The sequence below is a fragment of the Trachurus trachurus genome (assembly GCF_905171665.1).
Source record: "Trachurus trachurus genome assembly, chromosome: 7".
NCBI lineage: Eukaryota > Metazoa > Chordata > Actinopteri > Carangiformes > Carangidae > Trachurus > Trachurus trachurus.
This window is the reverse complement of record NC_139901.1, coordinates 27,367,589-27,384,311: the sequence shown is the minus strand read 5'-3', so window position 1 is coordinate 27,384,311 and position 16,723 is coordinate 27,367,589. Positions and strand designations below refer to the sequence as shown.

At 43.9% G+C, this 16,723-nt stretch overlaps 1 protein-coding gene across 1 annotated transcript in view; it reads right to left on the bottom strand.

Annotated features, from left to right (window-relative positions):
- Nucleotides 1-16,723, bottom strand: part of hspg2 (heparan sulfate proteoglycan 2) — a 108,974-nt gene that overhangs the window by 66,288 nt on the left and 25,963 nt on the right. The window contains 3 exon segments of the mRNA XM_083975730.1: nucleotides 953-1,015; nucleotides 11,537-11,596; nucleotides 12,259-12,388. Coding sequence (XP_083831856.1) covers nucleotides 953-1,015; nucleotides 11,537-11,596; nucleotides 12,259-12,388 — 253 coding nt within the window.

Sequence of the window (16,723 nt, the reverse complement as noted above, 5' to 3'; positions counted from 1 at the left end):
CCTTCAGCTCCCCAAGGCAGCGCTGCCTACGCCGCCGGCCCAGCGTCGGCCCAGCGCCGGCCACAGAGACGGGGAACGAGGCATGGAGGCAGAGCGGGAATCTGTAAGAGCCAGGCCCAACCGCACTGTCTGACTGACTGCACCACCGATCCCACTGAAGATCTTTAATAATAGACGTTTCTGCCTTCCCTGCACTTTTTCCTCTCTCTCCCTCTTTCTCTCTCTCTCATCTCCATCTCTTGCTCAATCTCTCTGTGTCTTCTCAGTCGTATACATTCGGATGCCAGCTGCCTCTCTCTCTCAGCTTAACTCATGTAGACAGGACCCCTGCTACTTAACCCTTCTGCTGGTGGCCGGCCAAAAGACTCCGACTCCAAGTCCACTCACTGGCCTCTGGGGAGCTCTTGGGAATAAATGGCACTACTAAACTACAAAGCTCCCACAGCTTGCAGTACCAAGCATTATATAAAAAAAAAATCATGTCTCTATACTAATGTTGTTGTGATTCAGTCCAACAGCTGGTTTGTATCACTGGGATGGGCCATCTGCATGAGTTCAAATTAAATTGTGGAAGTGCTGCCTGTCCACAATGATGTGTTATTATGTAATTCCAAGATAACTTTACAGAGATATTTTCAGAAAGCATCATGAACCCCATTACTCCATGGAACAACCCCATCATTTTTTCCCTCCTCCCGGCATCGAGAAAACACAGGGAGACGCCTGCGGGACACTTGGGAAAAAAAAAACAAGACACGCTGGACTCGAACACTGTACATGCCCAAGCCGAGTCCTTCCTTGGTATGTTATCTGAGAGTGTGTTTGGAGACGGGGGCTGCATAACTGAGAGGAGCAGGTGACAGGAGAGTGTGCCAAAAAAACAAGAGGGAGAAACCGGCGGCATTAAGAAAAGGAAAGAAAAAAAAAGGACAGAAGTTGCACGAGGACTTACTCTCTTCAGGTTCGACTGATGGGCTCTGTATGTTCCTCATATATGAAGAGTCCAACCAGAGCTCTAATGACAAGCGATGAGGGGTGGGAGGGGTGGAGGCAAGAAGCAAAGAGCAAGAGACAGTGGGGGGAGAGGAGACGTGGTGCAGGGGTCGATGGGGCACAAACAGGAGCCAGAGGTCAAGGATCAGACAAGAAAAAGCGACACAAGGGACCAAAGGGAGGAGGAGGAGGAGGAGGAGGAGGAGGAAGAGGGTCAAGTTAGCCAGGCAGGTGCAGAGGAGAGGGGTTAAAGTTACAGGAAAAGTTAGAAAGGAAATGATTGGAAGTGAGGAGAGAAAAATAGAAAGTGACAATCAGAAAAGTGGGGGGAAAAAGGAGAGTTGTCTTTACAGAAATAGAAAATCAGGAGGAGTGAAAGGGATAGTTCAACATTTTGGCAAATTGGCCCATTGCCAAAATCCCTATAGTCATAGCAGTAGGTTCGTTGCCTTTAATTGTCGGTGCAAGCTACTTTTAGAACGGCGGAGCAGAGACGTGAGCTGCTCAGCTAACGCTACAAAGGTTAATGGGATTTCTTGGTTTCCCTCAGAAAAACTGTCCCTGAAGACAATGCGTTAATGTTTTGCATTAATTTACCTCTAAAACAACATACAACACTCAAAAGTGTGGTGAATGTGCAGGTCACAACTTGTCCACCAGAGCATTTTGGAGTTGTTGGATTGTGTATTTGATGAGTTTGATGAGGGAAACCAAGAAATCCCATTAGCCTCTGTAGCGTAGCTCTGAGCAGCTCACGGCTCTGCTCCGCCGTTCTAAAAGTAGCTTGCACCGACAATTAAAGGTAACGAACCTACTGCTAAAACTATAGGGATTATGGCAATGGGAACAATTTGCCAAAATGTTGTACTATCCCTTTAAAGTGAAATACACATGAAATAACAGCAAGGAATGAAAACAAGACTTGTCATCACAGTTGAGTAAGAAGCTTAAGAAACGTCAGCATCGATTTCACATCATCAGCAGCTCCTCTCTAATCATTACCATCCATCCACATGCACTGGATGTTCATGCTTAACGGGGCAACGGGGGCTGGGATTTTTTTTTTTTTTTGTTGACTAATGAGTTCAACAAGTGTCTGTCTGCAGGCGCGCAAGGAAGTGTGTTTGCACGGCAGTGTGAAGGAGAGAAGGTCAGAGGGCGCCTCTTTAGAAGTGAGTCGTCTTTGGCGCAACCAAACAAAGAGGATATCCTACAAAACTAAACACACACTTCACATCTCTGTTGTCCGACACACACACACAGACACATCCACCCTGGGACTTTTGCACAGACATAGGGAGGAGCTGTTTCCTGTTTTCCCTCCTAAATGGAAAGAACTAAGTGCCATTAAAACCTTTTTTTTTTTTTAAACCAAAAGTAATGCCCTCTGCCCTGGCACCGGCAACAACGACCATGTTCTGTTTTGTGGTGACTCATTCATTCTTCCACTGCCTTGGATGGCTACACCATGGGACACGCTCTGAAATGTCAGCTCGCTCGCTCCGAGACATGGGTGGGTTTTAACACAGAGACACTTCTGTAGATACAACAGATTTTCTAGACTAATGTTCCAAAAAAGGAACTTTTATTATCTCATAAATTAATCGGTCCCTTTAGAGAAACGTGGTTGTAGGGGGTTGAATCACTTTTTTTCCCCCATCAAATTTTACTTTTTGCCAGCTGCTACAATAGGTGGTTTGAAGGAGATGTCACGTGGAAAGTTCACGACTGCAGATCACGGTCAGGATGTGATTTGCCGATTGGAAGAAAAGCTATACCAACCCGGAATTCCTGCGCTCTGTTCTGATTTGGTTTTGCTCCGTTTGACGTATCAAACTCGCCCAGAGCAGCTGGAGACCCGAGATCACGGAAGAAACTAAACGCTATCCTAATAGATTGCATCCAGTGGGCGAGGGTTTGATTCATCATAACTGTATTGGAGACAGGGTTGGTTGAATGAGTTTTATGAAGTCTACGGCTCTAACAACTGGTCAAATCGAGAAAAATACAAGAACTACTTTTGAGTTCTGAAAGTAATCACACACAAGGGGACAATTTAAAAAAAAAAAAAAAGCTCCCCCAAAATGGCGGCAGACGTGGATTTAAAAAACTCAGGGGGAGCAGAGTTGGACACTGCTCGGCTACAGTCATTGTAGTGGCAAACATTAAATTTACTTTCAAAGACACTCAAGTTATTACAAGTAGGCTGGGTCCAATTGGCTTGACTCGTTACCATTTTTTATTCCTCCCGTCGTCGCTTTGCAGTTTTATTTCACGTTGCTGTACATCCAGGTATAATATCTCCATCAGCATACATCCAAGCTTCTCTTACATTCCTCATATGAAGATATTCCACAAAAAGGTCCACAGGTGACACTTCAACAGCTGTAACAAGATCCTAACACAGTAACAAACGTAAAATATAACAGTCAAAAAACCTCTTTGCTCTGTCCCGAGCACTGCTGCTAATCCACCTCTAAACTGCCCTCCAATGTGTTAAAGTGCCTAGTCCAGGTGCGGACACTAGGCAGAAAAGGCAGTAATGGCATCACACAAAAATACCAAAGTATAAAACACACCATAATCTACAACAAAAATCTTAACTATCTCTTTAACACAATATTGGCTCCTACAGTCATTAAGCAGGGAAATTCATCGGCTCACTTTCTCCCCGGGATGACGACAGAGTTTGACCAGCCGATGGTCTTCACATTTCCGAAAACGTCGGAGCAAGTTTCCAAAAAGGTGTTACTTGGACAAACTGACATGTTGGGGATCTAAACCGTCACTTTCACGCTTTTGTGTACTCTGTGTGTGTCATTTCCATTGCCCCCAATCTGAACTTCACGCGTCATCGAAATCACGTTACTGCAATTTCATCGCATAAAATTGCATCAATACAACGCTGCACCTTCCGTCATATTTTTTAAGAAAAGACCGCATAATCAAGGATATTTGCCGCGACAATCACAACAAAACTCAGCATTTTTCTGGAATAATACTGAATAATACATTTTTTCTTCCACATGAGCTGTGCTGGTCAGATAGATTTCTCTGCTCTGATCCAGATTCTGTATGAATCCACTCCATAAACTTCAACAGACACTTTTGAACAACAGCTCCCTCATAATCAAGTGAGTGTGTTGGATCCAGCTGTTTTACAGCTGCACATTCAAAGAAACAAAAAAAAGCAACTTATTCCTTCTCATTCTCCCATTATTGTAGCTGAGGCATGTCTTTCAGAGGAGAGTGGATTGGGGAAGGAGTCGGTGTTATTTGCTTTTCGATTTGCCTGTAACTGCTGCAGCCAGGTGAGCAGCAGGTAAATGAGGTTAGGAAAGTGCAGAGTCGGCAGGAGTTTCTGTAAAACGATTTAAAGTCTACAAAGTCCAGCAGGAAACAGATGACAGAACAACCCCCCCCCCTCAACCCCACACACATACACACATACACACACACACACACACCACCCAAATGATCTAAGGTCTCCCTCGTGAATAGTGACCCAAACTAATTAAAGCTAATGAAGCATCCGCTACATCAAAGCCTGCAGATATGTTGAGATCCTTGTCGGAGTGAGAGGCCGACGTGTGTAGATCGGACCGTGATCACCAACTGAAACAAAGCAATCACTGTAAAACAGCACAGGAAAAAACATCAGAGTAAAAAGAAATGTAAGAAACAGAGAGTAAAAAAAAAAAGAAGAAGAAAAAAAACAGCAAAGTTTGTGAAGCATTCAGTCAGAATATACTGGGTGAATTATCCCAGCAGAAAATAAAACCGTTTAAGAGTTTAACGAATCCCACGAGAGGTATTATTTGATATGGATACTCTCTAGTGTTCAACCAGGAAGCCACTGATCAACCGAGCTTTGTCCAAATAAACTCTCAGATCTGGGGGAAAAACCACGGGACAATTAAATCTCCTGCCAATAACAACAAGATCTGATGTCGTGTTTGTTTTGGAACAGAACTAAACTATTATCTTACATGTAGCTCCGATTTAAAGGTACTCTATCTCCTCTCAGTGCAGCGTGCGTTATTATGAGGAGCATCAAAACAAACAAGATGCATCAGTTAGAAGCCGCCAGCGTGAGGAAAAAGACATCATTCAACCCTCCCTCCCTCCCAAAGCCACAATATCTCTTTCCTAAAGAGGAGCGGCAGCGGCCAGCTCTCCACGGCAACACACTTGTTATTGGTACAACAGAGTGCAGCATCATGGGGCAGGCAGCAGTAATGAGGCTGCAGTCGGTCAGTGACTCGACGACCATTCAGAGGTGGCGTTTCAGAACGGTGGCCACCCCTGAGCTCATTGTTGCACGGTCACACACAGACACACACACACACACACACCGACACTCACACACACTGTTTGTGAATGGAGACGAGGTTCACGCAGGTGAAACCAGACGTGTCCTTTAAAACGTTTGTGTGTTTTGTCTGCTGTGTTACAACCGCCCTTTGCCCACAAATGGGAGAAGAACTGCGTTTCCAGTGTGTGTGTGTGACCACCTTGAGGGCCCCCCAGCAGTGCAACAACAAGGACCTCATCCAGAATAACTGCAGCTGCCAGAGTTTGTCCTTCTGTGCAACTCAGTACCCAGGAGACTACACACACACACAAACACAGGGGCAGTGCCACTCATACAGTACACACACATGGGTGGCCCAAGCCGTGGCCGTGCCCCCCCCCCCCCCCCCCCCTCCGTCCTCTGTCCCCCTGCCCGGGCCAAACTGACAGACAGGCTACATTACCCTGATGTATTGTCCACTTACGCCGCAACATCTGTTCTCCTCCAGAGATAACGGAAGAATCTGAACCTGGATTGTGTTTTGTCAGCAAGCAGCCGCTAGTAATTGATGTGATTAAGAAGTAAAAAAAAAAAAAAAAAAAAAAAAACAGCTGAGGCTTCACAGGAATGCAGCAACCTGTCTGTCTGAGAGTCTGTGTGGTTATAAAGTTAGTAAAGTCTCTAAGCTGCATGTTTAATAATCTCAAGTCAACATGTCACACAGCACCGAGTAAATCAGTGACAGTTTATAAAACTATGAGGCTTCATTAATCGTCTCTTCTCTGTTGCATATGATCACAATTTAAACATTTAGTCTAGTTCAGGTTCGGGCCAAATGTGCATTAGTGTTTTTTCGGCTGCCCTTTCTAAACCATGACTCATGTTCAGAGGAATTTTTTAATACAACTCCCATAAAGGTGCTGATGAACTGGGCTGTGGCTAACTGGTTAGCATGCTAACATCAGACAGGAGTTAACACTTGAGTTGCTGTTTTCCAGTGTGTTCACTGTATGAACTTGAAAAGTGATGCAAATGCAGCATTGGACAAAAAAAATCTATCACTGCAACAATGCAGCAGCTTTAAATGCAATAGCAAAAAAATGTAATTTCTTGCTATTTTTCAGCTGATATGACACTGATGAACAATTAATCAAATCAATTATGTGAAAATTCAAATCACCAGTTGTTAATACATGAAAATATGGCACAATATCACAAAAACTTCAAAGATTCCCATTCACACACTAAACACACTGGCCGAGGTTCACTCGTGGGTCAGCAGGACATCAGTCTGGAGATTTGAATTCTCAAGCTTTCCATCCAAAATTAGTAACTGGGAGAGACTTGACCCTCGCCAGCCACCGTCACCAGTGCAACGAGGGACGTGGTAATCTCTGTGTCTTTCCTGATTTCTAAACAAAGTGGCCGATGTGCACGTTGCACTGGAGAGATGAGATAAACTAGATTTTGTCTCCCAGAAATCTCTTCGGGGCTCTTAGTGTGGAGGTCGAGACGAGAGGTCAGGAGGACATGGGATGCAACCTCCGTATCTCCAGAGGAGATCCCAGACTGAGATTAGACGGGAACAAAGAACAACAATGGACAAAAGAGGTTCAAAATAGCCTGATCTCAGCAAGTGTTTAGACTCCAGATGTTTGTTCTTTTTCCTTTTTCACATCATCAGCATATGATGCTGGGACACTGGGAAATGGAAATTCCTTTAACCTGCTGCAAATAGTAACAACAGGATACAGGGCATGATGAAGGGAACTGTGGCACCGACATCTCTGACTTTACAGAGGAGCGAGGGAAGGAAGGCAGAGGCTTGGTTGAATGGTTCGGACAGCCAACAGGACAGAGACACTCGGCAAAAGTACTCAGCATTCAGCACAGGAAACCGAATTTCCTTCCCATTGCTATCATGCTCAGATCTATATATGGAAATAGCGCTCACTGCCGCCGCCGCTTCCAATCGTAGGAGTAGGAGCAGCAGCGCTGTGATCAAACTGAGAAGAATGCAAATGTCCCGCCCCCACCTCCGCCTCTGGAGATAAGACGATATATTAAAGAAAAGACCTGCTCGATCTCAGCCTCCTGTTTAATTGCCACATTAAAGGAGCATTGTCAGAAGGAAGGGAAGTTTATGGAAACAGAAGCATTAAACCAAAGTAATGGGGCGATGGTTGTCGGCTCGTGTCACGCTACAAAATGTGACAGAATATATTTCTCCTACCTTGTGCTGTCAACACAGCAAGGCCGGCTTTAAATTATGTAGTTTTTATACTTTTGTGTACATCTGGAGCCATTGGTCTGAAAAATAAATGGTCAAATATGAACTGTTGTGTTTACATTTCATTGACTATGCGTTAGAACAGACAGGTTTGTTCAGATTCAGCTTCTTATCCCTCGGTCGACCGATGCAATTTTCTTCTCATACATTCCTGCTGCGTCTCAGTGCATTAAACCTGTTAAAACTCAGCGTCCAATGGACTTCAATGGGGCGGCAGAGAAACTAGACGGTCATTGGATAAATGCTGCAATGTTGACAGTGTCTCAGGAAGTGAATTGAGCAGTGGAGTGAATCGAGCAGTGGGCGGGGCCTGGATGCTTGGAGGATCTGTCTAGAGGCTGAATCCCTTTTTGATTGACAGCTATTTTGAAACATACATACACTGGCACCAGAGGAGTTGCTTAGTTCAGCCCGATTGTGGATTTCACAAGTCAAGATTTCCATTGAACATATCTTACGCTGTAAACACACTTACACTATTAAAGCATTTCCTTGTTCTCAGTTTGACATAATCCTCCCGTTTTTTTGTTCAAGTTTAATCGTTAGTTCGATCATTCATTCATACTTTCGCAGATCACTTTCTTGATATGGACAGAATTTACGTATAGGCTAAATAAAAAGGGACAAATTTTATGATGTAGGCCGAAAATCAGCTTCTCCTCTATGAAAGTTCAGCAGCCGCCACTGCTGCACGTGTGTGTCTGCCCAGCTGACTGTGACCTGAAGGACTGAGGTGCCGGCGTCGCAATAAACAACCTCAGATTAGCTGCAGGAGGCTGAAATAAAAACATTCAGCAACTGAAACGATCTGCAAACTTGCTGTATTTACTTTTCACTTGGTGGTGGCGCTGCTAAAAACAGAAATCAGACCTCAGGTTAAGCCTGCCTGACCTAATTCATCACAATCACATTCTGTCAACACCAACCAAGCTCACACCAACACATCACATCACGTCTCCTCTGCTCTGGCTTTTCTTTTTAACCAACCAACACAAATGCAGCGAGGCCTCACAACAGTTGCTATTTCGGTGTGCGAGCGAGGCGCATGCTATATGCCTCAGCTCTGATGTCAGCTCGCAATAGCAACCAAAACAATTACTTTGCCATGATGTCATCAGCTCAGCCAGCCAACCAGTCGAGTGCCAGCGTCTGGCACCAAGGACGAAAGTAAGACGGAGCAGCAGCTACAGTATCAGGCCTTTGTCCTGGATCAGGAGGGAAGCGATCTGATCTGATAGGGTATTAACTTTAGAATGAGAAGCTGAGTAATAATAGTAATTATGTAATAAATAGAGGTGGGACATGCATAGTTATGAAATAGCCACAGAAGTTATGTCAGTAGCTTATACTGTGCTTCCTCAAAAAACAAAAACTGCAAAAGGATCCTATGGAGACTAAAGGTCTATTCTGGGCTGTCTGTGATATAAGATGACGGAGAAACATGGTAAAATCTGTGGTTGTCAATCTCCTGCAAAGACCCATGTAAAAAAAAAAAAAAGTAACAATGAATATAAAGCCACCACTGCCACTGACACGAATGTGCCATGTTTGCATAGAAACTTTACACAACGAATGGAAAAATAATAAGTTTGTGCAACTTTGGCAAAGACAGAAACAAACAACAAAATAAAAAACTTTCAGAGCTGCGTTTTCAGCACAGATGGATGACACATGCTGATGAATGAACGAACCACAGCTTTCATACAGACTCTTTCTGTTAACCCCAACCCTTCATAAAGCCCCGCTCTCTTCTCCACGCTCCGACATGTCTCAACCTGATATCGTAAAGTCTGACACACAGCGAGGACAAGACTTTAGACACGGCACTCGCTGCTTTCCATTAAAGTGAGTGGCAGAAAAAAACGTATGTGCAGCCCGCTCTTGTTTTCAACACCAAGTCAATGAAAAAAAAAAAAAAAAAGATCCAACGGGGAATATAATTATTCACATTTTTTTCACGTTAGTCTAAAAAATGTATAAAAAATAATGACACTAAAGGGAAACCAGTATCTGGCCTTCAGTAATCTGACTCAGCGCACACCCCCGGTCCCTGGACTGAATCTGGACTATGTAGAGAATGATTGTCACGATACGACTTCCACATCTGGACTAATTCTTGTTGCACAGTAAGAAAATTATCCAGCTGTCAAACATACTCACACAACACTGGAAAATAACAGGCCAGATGTTGGCCAAACTTGTGCTGTGTCTCAATTCGCACACGCGTTCACACTGACAAATATGTCAAAATGCAGTGTACTGTTTGTACCTGGATGGTGGTTGCACTCTATTCTAGTCTATGGACTACGTCGTACTGTACAAATGTGTAGGATAGAATAGAAGCCATTATTGGGTTAATTTAGCCATCTGAACTGAATTACTGTTCATATGATGTGTGGTGTCTGTGGCTGACTATCACCAGCTTAAAGTTACCCACCGAGCTGACACTAGTTGTTGCATTACACGTATATTTACTATTTATTTATTATTTCATTTATTTGTTTATGAGACGTGACAGTGCACGGCTACGAGCTAAATTTCATCTGTAGTCCCTGAGCAGGAACAGATCAACATGAATCTAACACAGACAAGCACACATAAATATAAAAACATCATCACAAAAGCAGCCTTTCAAGCAACAACAATAACAAAGTTTCACACACTTAAAACACAATACAACACAACACAACAGCAAGAATAACATCACAATGTTAAGACACAACACTAAAAAGATTGCAGGATAGTGAGCTAATGTTTGAATTTATGGTTGGTGGGTGCATGACTGGGTAAACTTTACAACTTGTTAAGCCTCTGACCACACATCTAATGCTGAAATCTTCTACACTGTACACAATTTAACACACATGAACAACAAACTTACGCCATAACAAGCTACTATAAATGCAGCAGCTACGGTTCATCAGCTGGTGATAGCTTCCAGGAACTCTATTCAATGGGCCAAATGTTGCGATAGTCATTTCTGGTAAGTGCACAACGATCGTATTCCATTTGAGGCAACACTACCCTGTCGAAATTTGCGCAATACATTAGTAAGTACATGAACATACAAGTATAAGTCTACAAGTTAATGTACTATGTATCTGAGCTGAGACACAGGGTTGGACCAAGGAACCAGGTGCATTGAGTCCAGAAGTTTGATTTTATCATCCTAATGACGCATTTCCAGTTGATGTTTTTTAAGTCCTTCTTCTGAGTGGCTGAGGTCGAGCACCGTGCAGATATAGGCTACAGTATTCATCGAAAAAGTCAACTGTTAAAACTTGTTTTTTATTTTGCCGTCTGCAATGAGGAGAAATTTAAGAGATGGCATAAACAAGAAAAATGCACCAACAACAGAAGCGTAACGAGCAGCAGCGAACCGCAGGAATGATTAAAGAGTGGGACCCATCATGCAAAGTTTAATACGTTATTTACTTTCCGCTGCCACGCTGCCATGTGATATAGTGGGGTCTCTGCGTATAAATACTTTTCAAGTCCACATAAAAAGTGAAAAGAAAAAAAAAAGTCCAAAGTGCACTTGTGAATGGAATGCAAAACAGAGATGCTCTGCTGCAGCTTTTTATTGTTCATCGAGCTTTCATGTATCTTACAGCGCTGTCACCTCTGCCACCGGTTAAAAGGATGAAAGAGGAGAGGAGATGTTTATGTCTCGGAAGACAAAAGCCGAAGCCCCTGTGTTATGACCGGGCGCTGGCAAGTTGGCGAGGAGTGAGGAGGAGAGGGTGCAGCAGGATGTGAAGGCATCATCATTCAGGCACAGACAGACATCTTGCACAAATACACACACACACACACACACACACACTGCTGCTGCTGCTGCTTCGTGCAGCCACTAGAGTCACAGATGGGGGAGCTTTAGAGGGCTGAATGATCTTCCACACATAAATAAAAGCTGTCACACAGAACCGTTAGATTCACTCGATTTTCTGGGCGCTTACTTGTTCTGTCGGGGGCCGGGGGCCACGGTGTGCTGCCGTCATCCTCTCCGCTGGGCAGGTCTGGTGGAGGAGAAGAAGATTTTAATTTTTACAAACACACTTTATTTACATTTCTACCAGGTAAAAGCCATGTTGTTAAAGGAATAGTTCAACATTTTGGCAAATTCGCCTATTGCCATAATCCCTATAGTCATAGCAGTAGGTTCATTACTTTTCATTTTTGGTGCATGTTGCTTTATGATCTGCGGGGCAGAGACGTGAGCTGCTCAGTGAACACAATGGAGGTGAAAGGTACAGGGCCCCTGTCCCTCAAACTCATCAATTACACAATCCAATAACTCGAAAACGCTCTGGCAGACAAGTTGTGACCTGCACATTCACCAAAATGTTGAACTATCCCTTTAAAGTGCTACAGTACCCAAAGAAAATACAGATTTACTTATGAATAGAAGGAGAAGAAGACGAAGAAGGGATTGAGTGAGTTTGTAGGTTCAAGGACGGGACAACGAGCTTTGTTCACTTATGTAACAATAAAAATCTGCAAGTGATGAATCCTGCAAATATGTGTTCATTCACATAATTTGTTGCAAGTTTTTTGGGGGGCCGGGTTAACAAACTGAGGAATGCATCATGAAAAACAGAACTGCCATGGATTGACGGCAGCTGTTGCTGTGTTTTTTGTTTTCTGTTTGAGGTGGGGTAAGGGGTGGGGGGTCTCGTACCTCCTGAAGCTTCATCGGCAGCAAAGTCCTCATCGTCGTCCAGCAAGCTCTGAGACGCCTTGACGTCTTTCTCCGCCTCCAGGTCCTCTGGCAGAGGGACCTCCCCCCACACCTTGGAGGCCTGAGTCACCTGCGGAAAAACACAAAGGAGATTTATAGGGGTTGAAGTCTCTGCACACACACAGAGCGGTTACACCCAGCGCTATACATGGACCCTGGAAGGGTGGAGGGAAAACAAAGGCCCAGACGGGAAATAGGGCATTGTGATGTGTTTACTTTTACCATTCACTATCTCTTACGGGGCTTCTCAGGAGTTTGCATGTCGAGGTCTGGAGTTTTTTTTTTTCCATACAACACAAAGAAACTATTAGCATTTCCTGTTTGTGTATATTCTATTTCTAATCTAAATCGAAAGTTGGCAACAGATATTCGCAGCTGGCCGTGATGACACACTCTCACACACAAATCCTGGGAAAGCAGCTGACATTCAGAGCAGATTGACACAAATCTGTCTAAAGTATGCTTTAAACTTTGCCCCCCCCCCCCCCCCCCGACCAGCATACCACGACCTGTTCTTTACGACGAGCTCCTCAGGAAGGAATCTGTCACGGAAACATGATGTCACCTGGAGCAGCAGCAGCAGTAAAAACACCTGAGATAAATGCAACACCTTGAAGGGCAGGTTGCTTCAAAATCCTTCATTCATGGAACAATAGCAGGAGTGTAACTGAAGACTGGAGATGCAGCACTCGGCCTCAGGCTACAGATAAACAGAGCAGGAAACACTTTCCTGGTATCAATCAAAAAGCACTGGATCCTGACTGACTTTACTCTTTAATCAGATACTTTAGGGGCTTTTAAATACTTTAGATTTTGCCTTTATATATCACATACGGCATGTTTGGTGTCTTTTTTCCCCCCACACAACTTTACCTTAATGATCTGACCATTATTTTTTCATCTTAATCGACTTTATTAATATATTTATCATGTAAAGTTGTATCAGCAGATCCGACCATGTTTTGTCAAATGCCAAAAAAAGTGATGAATAAGAAATGCGACGCCATCTCATCCCACTATAACGCTCGGCTCTGATAAATATTTAATCAAATCCATCTCCAATTTTACACCAGGGGTGGGCTGGGGTGGGCATTACCCATCCACAGGAATCATCTGCCCATCCAATGGGCTCTTCTGAGCATTCATAGTTTTCTGTAATTTTGTCATTTGTCATCAAGAAATGCTCTGCTTTCCTATTGGCCATTTTGAAGGTGTGTGTGTGCTCCTCCTTTACATTATCACCAAATTACAGCACTTATTCAAATGTGGTACAGACACAGTTTAGGGAATTGTAACACCCTCAGTGATCCAATTCAAACTGTCAATACCATTGATTCTTGTCCGTTCATTTGTCTGGTTTTCATTAGCTGTATTGGCTTCACAGTCAAGTTGCACATTTTGCAAGCTGTGTGTTTCTTTAAAGTCGCCCCTGCCTCCAACATACTTGTTGTTGCCCACCCCAAATAATCCAAATGCCCCCCCAAAGATGACATCCAAGTAACACCTCTGTTTGTTAAGGTCAAACAAAAACTGGGAGAGATTTTCAAATCACTTTGAAAACGTCATGTGTGAGGGTTAAACTAAAACTAGAGGTTCTTGTCCAGACATAGTACGTGCAGACATCACCATCAGACCAATGGTGGGAGTGTGGGGTTAAAAAGAGGGGGGGGGGTTGTAGAGACTGTATTCTTCAGCAGCCTGAGGCAAAAACTACTCAGTGTGACATAAAGACAAAGACAGATCTGCCTCCTCATTGACCCACACACACACTCTCCATGAGGAGACACAGAGCTCAGCCAGCCATTCTCCTATCTGATCATCTTGATAAAGTTCACAGTGCCAGCCCAAGTGGAGCACAGTGCTGGTTTTTTTATCGTCTCTGCTCTCACCTCGTCTCATCTCGGCACTGTCCAGACACTGGACCAGGAACTCCGGCTGTAAAAGTTTAGTTACGGCCCTGGCCGGGTGCCACGCCTGGCATTTCCAGTTGGCATGGCCCGCCAGTTCCTATTTCCACCGATCTCTGTCATGGTAGTTTTCCCATTTAAATGGCTCCAGCTAATAAATAACTCGATCTATCCCCTCTAAATCCTCTCCTCCCCTGACTGAACACCCTTACAACAACAATCCCGGGCCATTTTCAAAAGGAAACTGCTGACTAACCAGATTCTTTTCAGTCGTGCCGACCAGCCAACCATCGGTGTGATCATCTCCTGCTTCCCACTCCCTTGGGATGAGGTATCATCTGACCACGCCGAATGCCATCTGGGCAAAAACAACGACCTCCACAAACGTATACAGATAATTAACCTTTTGATGGATGATGAGCGCCATAGTCTCACCTGATTTTAAAGCCGACATGTGAAGAAGCTGCACTTGTTTGAGTGGGTTTGGAAACTACATATGAATTAGCTTTTCACACTGTGCGACCGCGTTCCAGTTCGCAAAGCTCGCACGACCTTTACTCTCCCCAGGAGTTGAGACACGTCTGTTCTGTTGAAGTTATCGCTCCCTCGAGATAAAGGTCTTGACCCGCTCTGTAATTCTTTGAACTCCACCCTGAACCTACGAGGACGCCGGCCTCAGAAGCTCAGAGGTTCTTCTCGCTCTACGCTCCAGTGACTTGTTGCAATTTCCAGCGGGTCATATGGCTACCAGGTATACACTGGGGGGGGGGGGGGGGGGGGGGGGGGGGGGCACGGCGTCGGCACATATGCATCGGTGTTGTGCACACATGCAACACACACCGACACACACATTCCAGCCAAGAGGAATTCAACTGTTTACTTATGAATTACTCTGCACACAATGCACAGTGTTTGTCCTGCAAGACGGAGCGATGGCAGCTCCAAAAAAAAAAAAAAAAAAAAAAAAGATAGATAGATAGAGGGGGAACAACAGAATCCATCGATAATGAGAGACAGGTGATATGTTACAGAAACCTTCAGAATGAGTCTTTCAGTTTGCGCAGCTGTTTTTGTTTGGAACAGCGACATCATTTTGGTTCAGGAACAATAGATAAGCAAGAGAACAGGAAGCAGAACATTTTGGAAAAAGATTGATGGCCGAGCCAGCATCCTTTTCAAGACAGCGTATCGTCAGCTGTCGTTGAGCCCTGCAGCTGGAGACCCGCTGTCAGCTCCTCTCTCCCAAACAAGTCCTGGCTCTTCCACATGTACATTTTTTCACTGGGCTATTAACAGCTAATCAGATTTTCATGCTCCTTCGTTTTCCGCAAAATGGATAACGAGCTAAGTGCAGCCGTTCAAAGCCTCCTGATTATTCACTGCTTTTATTTTGAAGACCACAAGAACAAATGTCTTGTGTATTTTTTTTCTTTTTCCCCTCTAATCTGACTCGAGGGGAGAAAACAAAGTTAAAAGTTTGAACGAGGGGATTTAAATCTAAACATAGATGGAGTGTGGCATTCACTTTTCCATGTTTACTTGTTGGGTTATTCCTTCTATATGTTGAGATTAGTTCATCATTTCACAATCCAACTTCTTGCATCACTCACTTTCTCAGAGTGCCATTAATTTTCATTCATGTCTGTGTCTTATTAAAAACACTTTGACGATCTGTTTGACGTTTGTCATCAATCACAGTGAACGTCGTAGCATGGTAATTAAGTTTGGAGAACTTATGCCATGGTGGTGCTTTTAATTTGAAAGGCCAGGCTGGTTCAATCTGATGTTTTTCAGTGATCGTCGATAAATCAGTCTCACAAAACTTTATGACTATCCCGGTCTGTCTGTGTCAATCAACTCAGCCTACTGAAGAACCTTTATGAGTTATGAATATTAAATTCTAATATCTAATGAAAAATAAGACGAGATAGCTTCCTAAAACTTTACTTGAATGTATTTAAATGAATAAGCATGAAGTCACATGACAGATGAAGCAAACCAGTTCCTGTCTGTATCTTAACTCTCATCTGTAACACTTGAGAACTCCAGAAAATGACATTTTTGGCTGCCAAAGACGCTCTATAACTTCCTGTCACTAAAAACGCTCCAACAGGCCGAGCAGAGTGGGAGCTCTGTCTAGTAGGATACTGAGATCACTACTTTGCTTTAGTGCTTGCTCCTTCTTCCTGTGACCACTTCTGGGGTTTACCAACCACCAGTCACTGGGACAATCCTGGAGAGTTTATTTTTCAACCTACAATTTAACTGACCAAACCGGGCCTTTACGCTAACTCTAAAAATGTGCTTACTAAGACGGAGGTTGCTGGTTCCTCTGAGCCACTGCGAGCTGTGTTTCCAGAGAAGCTGCAGCGAGGTACAAATTTAAAAAGAACAGTTCAATCTTTTGTCTTTGCCTCATTGATTTTCAGATGGTTAATCCTGGCACCACATTTGAAGAGCCTTTGTGTGGTCCAGATGATCCATAATGGATCACATAA